This window comes from Meles meles, chromosome 6 (genome assembly GCF_922984935.1).
Source record: "Meles meles chromosome 6, mMelMel3.1 paternal haplotype, whole genome shotgun sequence".
Lineage (NCBI taxonomy): Eukaryota > Metazoa > Chordata > Mammalia > Carnivora > Mustelidae > Meles > Meles meles.
Window position 1 is genome coordinate 119,124,790 of NC_060071.1, and position 17,216 is coordinate 119,142,005.

The 17,216-nt window shown below is 55.5% G+C and overlaps 1 protein-coding gene across 3 annotated transcripts in view; it reads right to left on the reverse strand.

The window, feature by feature from the left end:
• ACTN1 (actinin alpha 1) overlaps positions 1–17,216 on the reverse strand; it is a 96,278-nt gene that overhangs the window by 7,491 nt on the left and 71,571 nt on the right. For all 3 annotated transcript variants that reach the window (XM_046008205.1, XM_046008206.1, XM_046008207.1), the window contains exons 8-16: positions 17,123–17,208; positions 9,572–9,664; positions 8,024–8,254; positions 6,152–6,299; positions 2,872–3,022; positions 2,312–2,420; positions 1,667–1,807; positions 499–681; positions 71–205 (exon numbers count right to left, since the gene is read on the reverse strand). In XM_046008205.1, coding sequence (XP_045864161.1) covers positions 71–205; positions 499–681; positions 1,667–1,807; positions 2,312–2,420; positions 2,872–3,022; positions 6,152–6,299; positions 8,024–8,254; positions 9,572–9,664; positions 17,123–17,208 — 1,277 coding nt within the window. The remainder of the gene's footprint in view (positions 1–70; positions 206–498; positions 682–1,666; positions 1,808–2,311; positions 2,421–2,871; positions 3,023–6,151; positions 6,300–8,023; positions 8,255–9,571; positions 9,665–17,122; positions 17,209–17,216) is intronic.

A 17,216-nucleotide genomic window follows, 5' to 3' on the forward strand; every position in this document is an offset into this window, starting at 1 on the left:
CAGCCTGACTGGCTGGGACAGTGCTGGGAAGGGGTGGAAGCCCATCCCTGCCTCCCCTGAGGGAACCCACCTCCATCTTGGTCTGAATCCAGGGCCCGATGACATTGGCCTGGGCTGCAAACTGCTTACGTAGCCTCTCATTGTGCTGCTGGCGGGCGTGCTCCTCCGTCAGGGCCTGGTCCCTCCGTGGCACCAACTGCCGCACCTGGGGTGGGGACAATCACAGGACATGGGTAACGGGCCAGCCACGTGTCCCTTATTTCAGATGAGGAAATGGAGGAGGCATGAAGGGAAGGAGTGAGGCAGTAATAGAACAGGAGTGACTGTTCCAGAAACTCCTTCATTAACTGGACGGATGACTGCTTACCGTGTGATAATGAAAAAAAAAAATAAAATCCATGAAAATCAATAAAAGCCAACCAAAAAAGGGGACAAAATCCCTGCCCTTATAAAACCTTCTGTGGCCCAGCCAATGCCCCACCCAGCCCTTCCACTCACGTGGTCCCATTTGCCATTGATCTCCTGAGGAGTGATAGTTGTGTAGGGGTTGGTGCCCGCCATGTTGACATGGTAGGTCTGGACGATCTTGGACACCTCGTTGTGGATACCCAGGATGGCCAGGCGCTCCTTGTCGGCATCAGGGAGGGTGGCCTTGAACTGCTCATGGGCTGTGGTCAGTCCCTGGGTGGAAGAGAAGTAAAATGACAGTGCCTCGTGTGGGCAAGATGAACTAAGGGAGCCCTACAGGTCCCACAGTCGGGGGTGGGGGCAGGAGGGCCACTGGAAGCCTGGCTCCACACCAGCGGGGAGACACAGAGGCATCAACCAAGGATGCTCATGGCTGAGAACCAGGTGGGCGGGGCTGGCCTTGGGGAGGTGAAGGCAGAGCCATCTAACAAGAGCTTCATCCTCAGGACTGGTGAAATCAGGAGTGACCACCCCTAGAGTGTACACCACCCACTGTCAGGTCAAGGACAAGGTCTGCTCCCCAGGTGACCTTCCCCAACCTAGGCTTCCTTTGCAAAATCTTTTAAATCCAATCCCCTGTAGCTGTATAAAAGAACGGGGGAGCTATTTACTGCTATGCAATGAGCTCTAAAATATTAAGTTAAAAATAAGGGTTCAAAATACAGTATTACTAAGAATGGCTTTTTGTGTTAAAAAGGGGTATGGGGAAGAACACATTAATAAATATTTTGGGGCGCCTGGGTGGCTCAGTGGGTTAAAGACTCTGCCTTCAGCTCAGGTCATGATCTCAGGGTCCTGGGATGGAGCCCCACATCTGGCTCTCTGCTCAGCAGGGAGCCTGCTTCCTCCTCTCTCTGCCTGCCTCTCTGCCTACTTGTGATCTCTGTCTGTCAAATAAATAAATAAAATCTTAATAAATAAATATTTTTGCTTGCATAGGCAGAGACAGCATGGGCCTACTGCTTCACTCTGGGGAGGGCTCTAGGGTAGGAGGGAGAATTTATGGCCCATCATTTTTATTTTCTAGATTCTATGCCATCTGCATAGGTTGCCTAATCCAAATACGTAAAATGCAATTTGTTCAAATGTAGAAAATCCTTGGCTGCTATCTCCAGCCCCAAAGAGCAGTCCTGCACGGGTAAGGTCTGCACAGGGGCCTGGGGGAGCCAGCCTCCCGGGGTGAGGGTCTGCAGCACACCTGGATCTCCTCGATGGTGTGCACGATGAAGGTGTCCTGCAGATCCTCCATGGCCCCCTCCATCCAGTTGTTGAAGGGTGCGGCCCGCTTGGCGTACTCCAAGTACAGTTGGTCAATGGTTTCCAGCAGCTTCTCTGTCCGCTGGGAGTGACAATTGACAGGAAGGGGTGGATAGGGAGGTATCAGCAGAGTCCTATCCAGAATTACCACTCTCTGCCCCACCAACCCCCACCCTGAGCTTCCAAGGTCCTGCTGTCCTGCCCCAAGGGGTCTAGGTGTGGAAGACCAGACTAAGGCAGGCAGAAAGAATAGGCTTTCTCTGGGACACTGGTTCTTAACGTGGGTCTACAGACCCTCCCACACTGGAATCACCCAGCCCAACCCCCAGTCTGATCTGCAGAATAGAAAAGTGCTCAAATGGCTGGGGTTGGGCTGTGAAGTGCATGAGACTGCGAGGCCAGAAAGGATGCATCTCCATCAAGGCAAAGCCCTAACCAGCGCCGGAGTGAACCTTCGACACGCAGGCCACAGTGGATCCAGGGAACCCAGTGGGGCCTTTTGGCCCAAGACAAAGGGAATCACAAAGCAGCAAGAGGCTCCCAGAGCTGCTAGGGGCAGGCCCCTGTCTCCCTCAGGGGCCCCCACCTCCAGAGCTTCCCTCCGCTTCTGGGTTAGGGCTCCCAGGTTGTCCCACTGGTCACAGATCTTCTGGCACCGGGCGTTGACACTGGGCGAGTCGTAATAGTCCAGCTCGCTGCAAGGGGACAGACAGTAAGAGTCTGATGACCCGGGTTTCCTCCAGGGTCTGCTCCCTCTCCCCGGCGCTGGGCATGCGAGTGGTACAGGGAAGACAGGCGTGCTCCCCAAGACCTCCAGGGACCCCAAGAACCCCCCAACTCCTTGGCTTTCAGAAGACCGCCGGGAGACAAATGAAGGCCAGGGACCCCTGCCACAGCTCACTGGAGGCAGTGCCAGCCTTGACCCTCTGAGGCCTAGCAAGCGCTCTGGTCCTGCACTAGTTACAGGGAAGGACCGGATGCCCTCAGCAGCAGGGTCATGGGCTCATTCTCCGCCTGGGGCAACACTCACTGCCTTCTGTATCGGTGCCCTTCCCGCCTGGGTGCCCACTGTACCCACCCTTCTCGTTTTGCACAGCTATACCCCCCTTCCCACCGCAGCCCCAGCCCTCGCCTGGCCGCGCCTACTTCAGCTCCTGCGCAATGGCGGCGATCTGCTCCACGCGGTCCTGGTGGGCAGCCAGATCGCTCTCAAAGGCCTCGTGCTTCTTGAGCAGGGCCTTGATCTCCGAGAGGGTGGCGGTCTCATAATCCTTCTGCCGCAGCATAGCCTCTTTGCCTGCGTTCGGGGGTGGGGGTGTTACAAGGCTAAGCAGAAGCCAGAGGCCCCATCTTCTTGGACCTGCCCATCCACCCGTCAGGGCCCCAAAAGCCCCACTTCCGGGGCACATCCCCGGATGCCCACCATACAGCGATCAACCATCGGCAGTTTGAGAAAGCAACATGCAGCTGGAACATCCGCCACGAGGCCGGGTCAGGGAAGGTGCTACTTTCCATGGGACGTATAAGGGGCCACGAGGAGTGGTTATGTCCAAAGGCTATACTGGGCTATGCCCCGTGGTACAGCCGGGAAAGAACCAGCCAAGCACCTCAGGGACACCCCATCTTTCTCCAGCTACTGTTGCAGGCCCCCAGCAGCCCTGCGGGGACCCCGCCCCTTGATTATCTCGCTGTGGTCTGCATGTCCATGGCACTCTACACAGAATCCAACAGTGGCCAGAACCTTCTCTGACTGTCGGGGCGCCACTCTCTCTTTAGGAATAGAGCGGGCTGGCACATCTGGGACTTCTGCTTCCCAGGAGGAAACGGAATGAGAAACGAACCCGCCAGGACTACTGCTACACGAAGACTGCCAGCTGTCTCGTGAAGCGTCTGGTCCAGCACAGGGGCTGCCCTGGCCTGGCCTGCACACCCCCACCCTCCATGTCTGGGCCCGTCAGGGAAGCTCAGCCAGTCTCAGCAGATGAAGGCCAGGCTGTGGAGGCTGGAAGACCGTGTCCAAAGTGGCCTTTCTTTCTTTCCCTCTACTTCTTTTTTTTTTTTTAAGATTTTATTTTTAGGGGCACCTGGGGTGCTTAGTCATTAAGCGTCTGCCTCTGGCTTTGGTCATGATCCTGGCATCCCGAATCGAGCCCCCCTTCGGGCTCCCTGCTCAGCGGGGAGCCTGCTTCTCCCTCTCCAGCTCCCCCTGCTTGTGTTCCCTCTCTCGCTGTCTTTCTTTGTCATAAATACATAAAATCTTTACTCATCTCTACACCCAAGGTGAGGCTCAAACTTAATGGCCCCAAGATCAAGAGTCACATGCTTTTCCGACTGAGCCAGACAGGTGACCTGCTACTTCTTATTCTTTAAGTTGAAATAATAATATGTTTAGTTCACCGGGGGAAAAAAATTAACAATGAGCCTACTTATCTACTCTTTTTCCATCTTTCCCTATATGGATGCCGTGTCACAACCCTCAGGGAGAAGGGAGAAGGGAGAAGCTATGTTTCCTGCTTTTAAACATTCAGCAGCCCATCCTTAGAGTCTCTACTCTGGCTCCAGTTTCCACAATTGTCCCCCCTGGTGGCTGGTGTGACCACCTGTCCCCCTACCGTGGCCGTCCAGACCCCTCAGCCTGTGCTATCAGAGAGGGTCCCCGGCATATCTCCCTAGACGTGGGATTTTCCCACGTTCAGGGTTCATGCTTCAGACAGCCTCAAGAATTCCTGGGTCAGCAGGCGGCACCGTGGCCAGGTGTGGATGTGTCCAGCTAGACTGCTTGGCCCAGAGGTTGTGCCCACATCTGCTGCCCACACACCAGTCGTTCTCATGTCCCTGCTGGTGATGGACCAGCTGACGGGGCTGGCCCCTGCTCTGTACCTTTCTGTGAGCTGTGCCCAGGCCCTGGGGAAGCTGTGACTGATGCACGTGAGTGAGTTGGTGTGATTTCTACTTCCACTCTGCACCAGGTGTACCTGGCAGTGGCGGGGGGTGGTGGTGCAGACAGCAAGCTCACATCACTGTGTACTTGCAACATGGAGCTAAACCCAGCCCCCCTAGGTGGACTCAAGCACGCTCCCATCCCCCACACCACAGGGTATAGCCCGTCCCTCATCATCTCCAGCCTAAGATCTGATGTGGGAGCGTGAAGACACTGCACCCCACCAGCCAACAGAGGCTACCCCAGAGGTTCCAGCTGAAATGGCTGCAGGACCCTAGGAGATGGGCAGTGTGGGCCCCCTCTCCAGCCCTGACGCCCCGTTCCGAGGAAAAGCCTACTCCAGATGTGACTTTTCTTTCTTTGGAGTTAACTTCAACTGCCAACAGGCAGACACCAGGTGTGGCCTCAAGTGCCTCCAAGCTGGAGTACTGGAGACACACCTCACCTCTGTTAACGGCAAGGGCTCTAGTTCACTACCACTGGAGGCGGGAGACAGCAAGAGGGCATGCAGTGGAGGAAGAATTCACAGGGCTACCATTTACAGAGTGTGCTCTCCCTACCAGGCACTCAGCTAAGCATAAAATGTCCTTACGATGCTTACCCCTACAGCAACCCAGGGGGACGCATACCGAGTTGAATAGTGTTCCCCGAAACTCATGTCAAGCCGGAACTTCAGAATCCGACCTTAGTTGAAAAAAGGGTCTTTGTAGTTGCAATTAGTTAAGATGAGGTCATAGGAGACTAGGGAGGGCCCTAAATCCAATGACTGGAGGCTTTATTAGAAAAAGGAGAAACACAGAAGCAGCCATGGGGGATGGTGCAGAGACCGAACAAAGCCAAGGACACCAAGGATGACCATCCAGCACCAGACGCCAGGAAGCAGCACAGACAGCCTTGTCCTTGGAGCCTCCAGAAGGAACCAACCCTGCCGACCCTCCTGACCTGGGAGGGAGCACGTTTTTGCCGTATGAAGCCACCCAGTGTCTGGCCCTTGGTTCCAGCAGGCTTGGACGCTGACACAGGGGAGGGCGCTTGGTCCCCTGCATGTCCCAGATGGGGGAACGAGACCTGGAGGCTAAGTTGCTGGTCCAAACTTACTCTGTTTCTAGGTGGCAGAGTCGGGATGAGAACCCAAGCTAACAGCCTCAGGGGAGAAGACATCATCGCGGTGACCAAAACCAACAATGAGTCACACATACATAGCCTCGTCCTAGACCAGAAATCCTTCTCGGTGCTTCTGTGATATTCATTCTGTTCCCCTAAACCTACAAGTTGGCACTGTGATTATCCCCACTCTACAGACGAGGAAGTGGAGTGGAGTGGAGTGAAGTGGAAAAAGCCAATGAATTTGTCTAAGGACGAGGCACTAGCAAGAGACAAAGCAAAACAAGCAGCAAGAGAGAAAGGAGCTGGGGCTGGCGGTTTGGCCGGTGGAGCATGGAAGCTGGCACCCCCGGGGGAGGTAGGAGGCTGGGCTGGCGTTACCGTCCGTCCAGGCCTCGTGGATGGAGGCCTTCTGCCGGAACTTCTCTGCCAGGTGGTCGAGCCGCTCCAGCCTCCGGATCTCATTCAGCAGCCACTCCTCGTAGCCCTTCTCCGCCTGCTCTAGGCAGCCCCAGGCATTGTTGATGTCCTGTAGGAATGGGAGGCACAGGGTCAGGCCCTGCTGGCCCCGGAGAACCCCAGCCCCTTCCCCATGTCAGCCACTCCCACCTAGCCCTCCCCCCCTCCCCGGGGGTTTCCCGGGCTCCTGGGCACCAGGCCTCCTGGGCAGGGCATGAGGTCCAAGTCCACATGGGCCACCCACCTATAGGGCTTTGGCGTGCAGCCCTGTGGGGAAGAGCCCAAGGCCCTCTGAGGCCCAGAATGCTGACCAATCACAGGATGTAGAGCCAGCCAGGGAAAGGAGCAACAACTGAGTGAGGGAAGCAGGGATAGGAGCCTCCCAGGCTGCCACATCTCTGGATGTGTCATGAGCTCTGGGCAGTCACCTGGAGCCTGCAGGGACCTTGGTCTGGCTGAGCTGGCCAAGCATCTGAGCACAGTGACAGCTGCTGAGCCCAAACCCACAGCCCTTCAAACAGGGAGCCACCTGCAGGGTCGCTCCTACAATGAGCACAGGGTGCCCGCTGGGCAGACAGGGGCAGAACCAGCCTGGATGCCACCTGGGGGCCCCAGGAATAGGCTGCACCCACCCGGGGGTGGGGGGACCCTTCTAACTCACACACAGCACCCTCCGGTTAGCAGGGGTTCTAGCCACCTAAAAGCTGCTGTTTCAGCCTGGAATCTGGAAAAAGACTGCAGTTGGAGACTCTTTCCTCTCCTCCAGGGTCCCTGGGGATCCTGCCTCCTTCCTCCGTCCCCTGCCCTTCCTGCTTTATATCCCCACACTGTCTCAGGACTTGTCACTTTAAAGGGCAAAAGCTTATCCTGGTGAACTTTAAAATTTTTTTTTGCATGTTTCCCTGGCTCATAATGTTCCTTCCCAACTCTGAGGACAGGATAAGCAGGAAGCAGAAATAACCTAAGTAACCTACAGGAAGAGAATTTAACAACTTGGAAAACCATTTATGATATAATTTTAGTTTTTTTTTTAAAGCGGCTTATGAAATAAACATGCTTTAGGATTTCCTTAGAAATTATATTTACATAGACTAAAAGAATTTTTTCCAGACAACATTTTTTTTCATAAGTAGGCTCCATGCCCAGCTTGAACTCACTACCCTGAGATCAGGATCTGAGCTGAGATCAAGAGCTGGATGCCCAACCGACTGAGCCACCCGGGTATCCCTAAAAAACATTTTTTAAAAGTTGATATTGATAATTAAGATTACGAGTAATTTCTATTTCCTGTTTTTTGCCTGTTTGTATCTTTGAAATAGCCTACCAAAAAAAAAAAAAAGCCATTACACTTTGGGTGACTCAGTCAGTTAAGCGCCTGCCTTCTGCTCAGGTCATGATCCCGGGGTCCTCGGATCGAATCCCGCATCAGGCTCCTTGTTCAGCAGGGAGCCTGCTTCTCCGTCTGCCTGCCGCTACCCCTGCTTATGCTCACACTCTCGTTCTTTCTCTCTGACAAATAAATAAATAAAGCCTTAACAAAAATAAAGTGCTTAAAAAGATTCCACAGCAGTTAAAAAATTATCCTGACTGCTACTGATCGAGCCCTGTTTGGCTCAATATGTAAAGAGGCATTTTGCTTGCAAAGATGTTTTTTTGAGGGGTGGGGGAGAAGGTGGTGCTGGGAGGGCGAGGCTGGCCTGGAATAGTGGCGAGGAGGGGGCTGAGCCGGGGGTGGGGCAGGTGGGGGAGCAGCCGGCGGTCGGTCGGGGGGGCCCCGGGCTCCCCCGCACTCACCGAGACCATCCTGCCCTCAGAGGGCATGAAGGCGGGCCGGTTGCTGAGGCGCAGCTTGGTCTGCAGCGTGTTGAAGTTGATCTCCAGCTGGCACTTCTCCTGCACCTTGGGCGGCTTGTGCAGGCGCCGGTAGTCCCGGAAGTCCTCCAGCTTCTGCTGCATGGCGTGCATGGTGTTCTCTGGCGCCCGGTTCTCCAGCCAGGGGATCGTGCGGCGGATCCACTCCAGCAGCTGGAGGGCGGAAGGGGTGAGGGTGCTGGGGGCCGGCGCAGGGGCCGCTTCCCTCTCCTCCTCATGGCCTTTTGGTCCTTCCCACACTGGGAGGGCCGGCGGGAGGGCCCTCCTGATGGCACACTCTGTCCCGACTCCCACTCCCCCGCCACGAGGCCAGGTCCCAGGGTGTTCCTTCGTGCAGCCTGGCCACCAGCCTCCTGTCTGCCCCGGGAAGAGGCTGACTCCAGCCCCTGCTCTGCCAGACCTGGTGGGAGGTCAGCTCGACTAGGAGACCTGAGCTCGGGCTCCAGCCCTACCACCTGCACGGGCCTCCATGTCCTCAGCCGGACCAGAGAGGGGGTGCCCAGGTGTTTCCCGAGGCCCTTGTCACCTAGCCACCTAGAATTCTAGAATGAGGATCTCTGACTCAAAAAGGAACGGGCTGGCTTCTGGGGCACAGGCAGGGAATGACGGCCTGGATGGGGTGACGATGGTGGAGAAGGTGTGGGGGGAGGCAGTGTTGGCGGTCACAGGAAATAGAATGAGCGCCGGCGAGGGGTCAGCCTGTCCCCCAAACGAACTCCTTGTCATAATCACAGGCCCCACATGGAGTTAGGTGCTGTGATCCTCCCCCAGGTTGCAGAGGGGTGACTGAGGCACCACGAGGTCACGTAACTTGGTGAGCAAGCCGGCACGGCAGAGCAGGGAGGAAGCCGGGCACCTGGGTTCCTACTATGCTGGACGGCAGATCCCCCAAGAGGTTGGGTTCAGAAGGCTGAGTTCTTTTAAGGAAGAGGCAAGTGGAGCCTTCACCCACATACAGTCAACGGCAGAACAGCAGACCCAGCACTGTCTCCTCCTGTCCCCTGTGTAGGCCCAGCTGCTAAGCTGGCTGAAGTCAGCCCTGGTCCCTCTCCAGTTCACATGCTCTCTGAACCAGGTGTCCTCCTTTTCTAGGCCAAGCTACTCCCAGCACAACAGTATACCAGACTAGAAAGAGATCTCTTGGCTTAGCTCTCACTCGACAAGTGAAAAAGCCAAGACCCAGCGAGATGCAGTGTTTGCCAGGCTCACTGTTTGTCGATGAGAGAAAAGGCCGAGGACTCGGCTCTCTGGAGCCCGGAGTCCAGCCCGGCCTCTGCCTCCTGGGAGAAGGGGAAAGGAGCTGAAGCTTCCCTGGATCTGCTGTGCTGGGACCAAGGACTACGCCCAGCCTCAGACTGTGCCCCAGGGACGGGTTTGAGAGGGACAGGTTCTGGGGGCTCCCTCTTTCCCCCAGGGTGGGGTAGCAGAGCCTTGCTAGAGCCAGGCCAGGAGAAGCCATGAGGTACCCACATCGCTGGCCAGCTTCTCATAGTCTTCCATGAGCTGCTCATTCTCCTGGTTGACGGCCAACACCTTGCAGATTCGATTGGCTGCTGTCTCCGCCTGGCAACAAGAGAGGGGGTGGGGGGAGCGCACGGTCAGCCTGGGGTAGCAGGAGCTCCGCCCCAGCAGCTCCACATGGCAGGAAGGCAGCTCCCAAGGCTCTGAATCCACATCCTCCTCGCCAGCCTCTGCCAGCCCATGCTGGGTCCCACAGGTCAAGGGAGCCCAGAGAAAGACCTTGGTAGCTGAACTGGGGATCCCTGGAGAAGGACCTGAGTTTGAGGCCAACCACGCATGTTGGGAAGACACTAACATAACGGCTGATACAATAAAAACGTTCAGCCCAGGTAAAGAGGTGAGAAAATGCATGCCCAGCCTAGAATCCCAAGTGGAGGCCCTGGGATTCCCAAGGCTCAGGCTCTCAGGCTAGATGGGTCAGGATCTCGGGAGATGCCGAAGTTCACACTAGGAGTCTGGAGTAAGGTGCTGACTGAGAGGCAACAGGGCCTCTCGAGATCGCTACTGAATCTGCTCCTGGCTCAAAGCCCCAAGAATATCAGAGAAGATTCAGAGACCCTCCACGGCATGAAGAGCAAGACTTAAGGATCAACCCAGCATGGGAAGAATGGCCAGGCAGCTGGGCACAGGCGCCTGCGGGAAAGCTAAGCGCGGGTCTCGCACTGAGTGAGAGCTGGGCTTCTGCTGGCCTTTGGGTCCTGGTGACAAGAGGAACGAGAGGGGATTGGCCAGAAATCAGAGGCAAAGGACCAGAAACTCCAGGGGACACTGCCTTCTTAGGCTATGAAGGGCGTTGTGGACCGAACACCAGCAAGGGCCAGATGGCCCTATGTCACCAGTTGCTCGGGTGATTTTTAAACTCATCTTTTCGCACCATGACCCACCTCCAAGGGGAGGGGAACACAGAGCCTTTTTGGGGTCCTGGGATAGAAAGAAAGCCTAGGGACGGGAGCAGATAATGCCAATGAAAAAACAGATATGCATCCTGGGGCCCTAGAGAACAGTGACCCTGCAGATGACAAGGGTTTAAGGGACAGAAAGATGAACTCACAACCAGTTGATGAACACAAAATGAGCTTTTATTGCAACAAGATAAACGGAGGCTAGGCCTAAGGAAGAACTTCCAGAGAATGAGGGTGCTTTGAACCGGAAAGAAATATTTAAGATGCAAGTGTTTTTTCTTTGCAGAACTTTTCAAATAGGACATACCCCACTGAATCAGGTGACTGGGGGTGGCTGCTGGGATGTGTGTGTGCGTGCGTGTGTGTGTGTGTGTGTAAGGTGGTCAGTATAAAGGTCCTTTCGAGCTCCAAGTCAAGAGACTGCACCCTCCAGGATGAGGTGTCGGAGCAAGGAGGCCTCCCCCAGGTCCAATTGTGGGAATGGCCACAAGGCCTCCAAGACGGGATGGGTGCTTTGAATCCCAGGTCTCAAGACACCGAGGCAGGGGGTCACATCCTTAGACCCTCAGCCCTCTGCCCTCCAGCCTAACGCTGCCCTGGAGATGCCGTGGCCCCTTCTCACATGGAACCCCTGATGGATCATGCTTCTTCTTAAGAACCAACAGGTAACCACAGAGAATTCCAAAAGGTGACGAGGAAGGAAATTCCTTCCTTGTGGGGTCCTGGAAAGAGCAAGGTCATAGGAAACAGGCTGCGTGCCCCATGAGGAGGGCTGGGGATAGCAAACCACCTGAAGTCACCAGGGCCACTTCCCTTGAAGGCTGGGGAAGGAGACCTCCGGGTGGGCGGGGCAGTGGTCTCCATAGTAACACAGGTAAGTCAGTCCAACATGCTGACCAAGTGGGTAAGAACCAGAGACGGCCACACATCACAGGCAGGCAGCAGCTACCACTGCCGTGTTTCCTGGATAAAGCCCTCCTTGGCCTCATTACCTTCCTGATTCATCTTGAAATCCTGAGCTCAGTGGTCCTAAGCTTTGACCTGTGTGCCACCGTGTCAAACCAACAGGCTGAATGAGGCCTGTGTTCATGGCATGGTAGGAGACAGATCCTGGGAGCCTCCCCTGGGAGCCCTGCCCTCCCTTCGGAGCCTGCCTGCTCTAGGGTCAACAGAGGGTCCTTTCAGATAAAGTCTGGGGAGCCAGTTCCCCAGTGGGCCACCTGGGGATTTTTCAGAGTCCCACCTCTTTCCCAAGCCTGCAACTCCGCCTGCCCACACCCAGGAGGCTCTACCTGAGGAGACTGAGAAAAGCGATCATTATAACCAGGAAATGTGCCTTCGGAAAGAAAGCACAGGCGTCACAAAGCCAAGAGTTTAGAAATGGCAACGGCCCATCTGCAAGTTCCTCCCAGATCCCACGGCTCCCTTTAGGAAAGAAGCAGCCTCCTGGAATCCAGAATTGATTTTAAGGAGGGGAAAAAAGAAAAGACAAAGTTCGCTGACCCATTTCTTTCGCTCACTGCATAACTCCCCCTGTAGAAGCCTATAAGGTGACACTTGCTTCCACACTGGTCCCTTGAAGGGTCCAGTCATCCACTACCCCCGGCCTAGGAGGCCACAGAGGCCATGCAGGGAAGGCAGGCCTGAGGGACACACTCGCTGTGGTGAAGGCAAGTGAGACCCTTGAGGTTGGGACCGAGGCCTACCTTAGTTGTCCCACTTTCTAGTTTTCTAGAAATGATTTCTCCCGTGGCTACAAGAACTCCATCACTATGGGGGATTCAGGAGAGAGGTACCCAGGACCACCAAGTCATAAAGAGGCCTCAGAGGAAGATTTGTTCTAGGGGAGGAAAGATTCATTGTCTGAGAGAAAGAGAAACCGAAGCCCCATCAGAACACCGCCCTGAAGAGTGCTGGCCTCAGGCTCTCCCAGCAGGAGGAGATGGGCTGCTTCAGAACAGAGAGGAGAAACCAGACCACCCAGGCCTCTCTGATGTTAACAGAATTTGCAAGAGATAAGGGACATAAGCACAAATATCTTTACTGGGCTGAGAAAGTATTTTGTAACACTAGGCAAAAGGACTACTTCTAAATGCCAAAGGAAGACTTCTAGAAATTTGCATTTACCTTCCCTTGGTTTATTTTTTCATGACTTACTTTAAGTTGTTTATTATACAGCTTAACGCAGAACAATCTGTTTGGTTTCCTATGAGTGTTTTATTTTTTAAGGGAGGGACTATTATTCTTGGAGTACTTAACAACTTAGCTATCCCATGTGAAACGCAGCTATCCTAGGCCAGACTGCTGCTCTAAAAAGGAACATCGAATTCGCTGGTCCAGGTAGTGAATTAAGGTGGCGTCCCGTCTGCCATCCTAGTGCGGCCAAATGATGCACAAGGCTCTGCCACCCGCAATCCACAGGGATTCACATGAATGCCACCAAAATGTCACCTGTGATCTTTTTCGTCAAAAATTTCCCATATCTACCTAGAATTGCCCATTTCCTTCCTCCTACTGCTCAGCCCTTCCCTGTATCTAAATCAGCACCCAACCCCAGTGTCCCCACCAGCAGGGCCCACAGGCACAGGGGCTCCGCACGCTCCCCAGCTGCCATCTCTGGCTTCCCCTGGGGGCCTCGCTCCAGGCAGTGGGAGAGACCTGGCCAGCAGAGTGAGCTCACCCTTCCCTCGCAGGCTGCACTGTCCCCCACACTGGGACTGCCTTCCCTACCCTTGCCGCATCTTCACTTGAGGACCCCTACCCAACCCCGAAGACCCCCAAGCTCAAGGTCCTCCTGTTCAAGAAAGTGTCCATGTTGGGGCGCCTGGGTGGCTCAGTGGGTTAAGCCTCTGCCTTCGGCCCAGGTCATGATCTCAGGGTCCTGGGATCGAGGCCCGCATCGGGCTCTCTGCTCAGCAGGGAGCCTGCTTCCCCTCTCTCTCTCTGCCTGTCTGTCTGGCTACTTGTGATCTCTCTCTGTCTCTCTGTGTCAAATAAATAAATAAAATCTTTAAAAAAAAAAAAAAAAAAAAAGAAAGTGTCCATGTTATGCAGCCCTGCAGCCCCCTGGCCTGCCCCTCCCCTGCTCAAGTCTGCAGCAAAGTGGGCACTGACTGCACCGCAGCCATGGTCGGCTTCTGGGTGTCAGGGCTTCCCCCAGAGGGACCGTGTATCCCTTGAAGGCAGAAATGGTGTTTCTTTCCCGTAGGAGATTCACAACGTGAAAAAAAGCAACCAAAGGGCCAGACAGATACAAACATCACCATCGACTCCTCGAAGTGCCCAGAAATACCTACAGTAGAGCCAGCCTGTGCCGTAGATGGTTATTTCTCACGGTCGTTCCCAACAGACCATGAACTTTAAAGCACCAACTACATAAACAGAAGCTGCTGCTTTCTGTTGATTCTACATCGACACGGGGGAAGAGGAGAGGAAAAGAAAACTGAGAAAGAATCAGAACCCAAACCATCATGTCAAACAGAAGTTGGTCCTCGTCCGACAAGGAAAACCAATGATGTGCACTTGCACACCACATACCTGTACGGGTAGGCCGACCCACTAGACACGCGTGCATGCACATACGTGTAGACACGAGCCTGCACACGAGGCACTCTGCTGCCTTTCTAGTTCCACCCTCTAAGGCTTGACAAGAGAAAGACAGTGGAGGGGATGGAGGGTACTGGGCATGGGTTTCAGGATCTGTCCCCAGACCGGCATGAGACATGGAGACGGTCAAGACAAGAAGAGTGTGTGGGTCTGGAAGAGCCCTCTTTCTTCCAGAGGAGAGGGCGAAGTTTCCCCTCCCCCTGGCCCGCTTGGCTCTAAGCAGTTGCCTGAATCCTTAGAGGTGTTTAGGGATGACCCTGGGAGAGGCTCTCCACCCCAGCCTTGAGAGGCACACCACCACCCTTGCCCCACCCCCAGACCCACAATGGTGACCTTGTCCTTGAATGTGGACAAAGGAGCATGAAATGGTTGCAACAAGGATGAGAGGGAGGGAGGAGTGCATGGGGTGGTGGCATGAGATCTGGGAGGGGGGAAAGCAGGCTGCTACATGCACACGCACGTACGCACACGCTCTCGCACGCACGCACTCCCATCCAAACATCATCATCAGCCAGGACACAGGGAAGGCCAGTGTCAGCAGGCATGAAGCCCAGGACAGAACCCTTGGAGGAGCCGGGGAGAGGGACGAGCTAGGAGGGAAACCCCGCAGCAGAGCGCCCTCTAGCTATGGATGCAGGCCAGTGGGCCCTCTGTGGGTATAAGGGCCGGGGGTGGGGGGGTTGGGCGTAGACAGATGCTGCTCACAGCCTGGCTGAAAGGTGGGGGGTCAGAGGGGCCAGAAGAAGTTGGCAAGAGAGCAGCAGTGGAGGTAGGACAGAGAGAAATCGGAAGCAAGAGGGAGACCAGAAAAGAGGCTGGAAGGGGCTGGGGATCCTGGGAGGGTCAGGACACCTGTGAGGAAGCCTCCAAGCAGAACAGCTTTCCTGTCTTCGTGCCAACAAGGCGAGGCCGGAAGGAAGGCGAGGAAGGTTCTGGGTGCCCACCCAGCCAGGGAACAGGGCTGCTGCTCGCCCTTACGGTGCCTCTGCGGAATGGCTTAAAGGTGCCTCTTGCCAAGGCACTTCTAGCAGAAAACTATCATACCGGTATGTTAGAGCCCATTTTCCTGCCGTCTGCAGGATTACTTCAATAACAAGTATTCAAATCTCCATGGTCTAGGGGGCACCCATTTCTCCCTTGTGGCGCGTGCAACTGCAGCACGCCTATGGCAGGCCTGGCTGGGCAGGGCGCTGAGCCTCAGGCCTGGATACCAGGGGGAAGGCAGGCAGATTTCTCCCTGCCCTGTCTGCTGGGTAACTTGAGGGCATGGTCCTGCCTAAGTGGGAAGGGGAGAAAACGAAGGGGCTCCTGAATGTTTCAGGAAGCACAGCCAGGAGCTCCACCTCCTGGGATAAGGGCTCTTGACTCGGGGTCCAGGGAAGGAGCTGAGACCACAAGCTCCTTTCCTATCTATGGCCTCCACCAAGCCCAGCGTGTGTGGACAGAGACACAGGGCACCAGCCAGAGGCTGTGGCTCTCCGGCACCTTCAGGTGTCCTGGCCAAGGTTCAAAGAGCACAAGAGGCATGGGGCCTTCTCTAGTCCCTCCTGTCACTGCAGGGGCCACGGCCCCATGGGACCACTGCTGGAACATCCCGGAAGGACGGAAGAGGTGGGTGGAGGGCGGCAGGGAGAGCGGGCGAGGCCAAGGGAGAGCTCACCTTCTGCGCACCCAAGAAGGCGTGGCAGTGACATGAAACAATAGGTCACATGGCCTTCCCATCCAGCCTTAGCGTGCCTACACATCTGCACAGAGAAGGAGAAGAGGTTGAGAGGAGAAAGGGGAGCGGCAGCAGCACAGAATAAACCCAAACAGCCGTGGTGGACAGAGAAAACACAGGACGGCTGCAGAGACGGCAAATGAGGGAATGGGCAGAAAGAGGAGAAATGAGATGGTGGGAGGAGAGGGGCAGGGAGGGGACAGAGCACAGGCTGAGACAGGGAAGGGGGAGAGAGAGCAGAGGGGAAGGCTGGGCAGAGGTGGGGGGGGGCACCCCCATCATGCATATGGAGACAGGTCACTCGGACTCCATGCGGAGGGTAGGAAATCTGCCTGAGCACGTCCATGTGATGGGACAGGTCCACGGCCCGAAACCATGAAGACCCAGCCTGTGGTCTGCAGTTGTGGCGACCTGCATGTTGTGTTTTCAGGGTCCTGCCTGTGAGAGGGGTCTAGGAGAGGGGATTCTGCTGCCTGAGCTAAGCCTAGTAACGAAAATATTCAAATCTTCAATGTCTGTGGCATGAATGGTGCTCTTTAGTTGTGGTACCCTTGTGCAGTGCAGAACCTGCACAACTGGACTTTAAACTCAGGCCTCCCTGAGCAAAACTGAGCCCAGACATTTGAAGGGACTCACAGCTGCCCACCTCCTCCTTCCTCCCCCACCCCACTCCAAGGGGTTGTGGTTATGTCTGTGAATACAGAGTGCAGAGTGACCCCACATGCGGGTCCCAGGCAGGATACAGAAGGATATAAAAGGCACCAAGGTCCAAAAAAGCTGTGGATAGATTTGTTAAATCATGCCCGTGAATGGGAGAGAGGTGGGGACTTCGTGACACCTTTGTAAAATAGGTCAGGGGAGACAGGAGGAGATGCCTCCCCAGGGGAAGCCCCCTAGCTCCATGAAAGCCTGTAGCTTCAACAAAGGTGGGCACAGAGGGGCTGCTGCCCGCTGCGCCTTTCAGGCATCCAGAACCCCCAGCCTGATTTCACGCATGCAGCTCTTCCTGCTCAAGCCAGCCCTCGGGGCCCCAGAAGGCAAGCTCTAGCCCAGTCTTCTCAGAGACTGCAGAGAAAGAAGAGAAGGAGCAGAGATGCAGGGTAGGAGGCACTGAAAGAACAGCACGCCACGCCGGCCCCAGGAGCTCACTCTATCAGAGAGACAGACCCTCCACGCCCCGCCGCCAGGGAGAGGCGGGCAGGGCGGGGGCCCATGGTTTGGGGCCTGACGTGAGGTGTGCCGTGCGAGGAAGGAGCAGGGGGCCCTGGGTACCTTCTGGGCTCCAGAGAAGGCATGGTAGAAGCTGGACACGTAAGTCATGATGGCTTTCTCATCCGGGCGGGCGGTTCCGACGATGTCTGGCAAG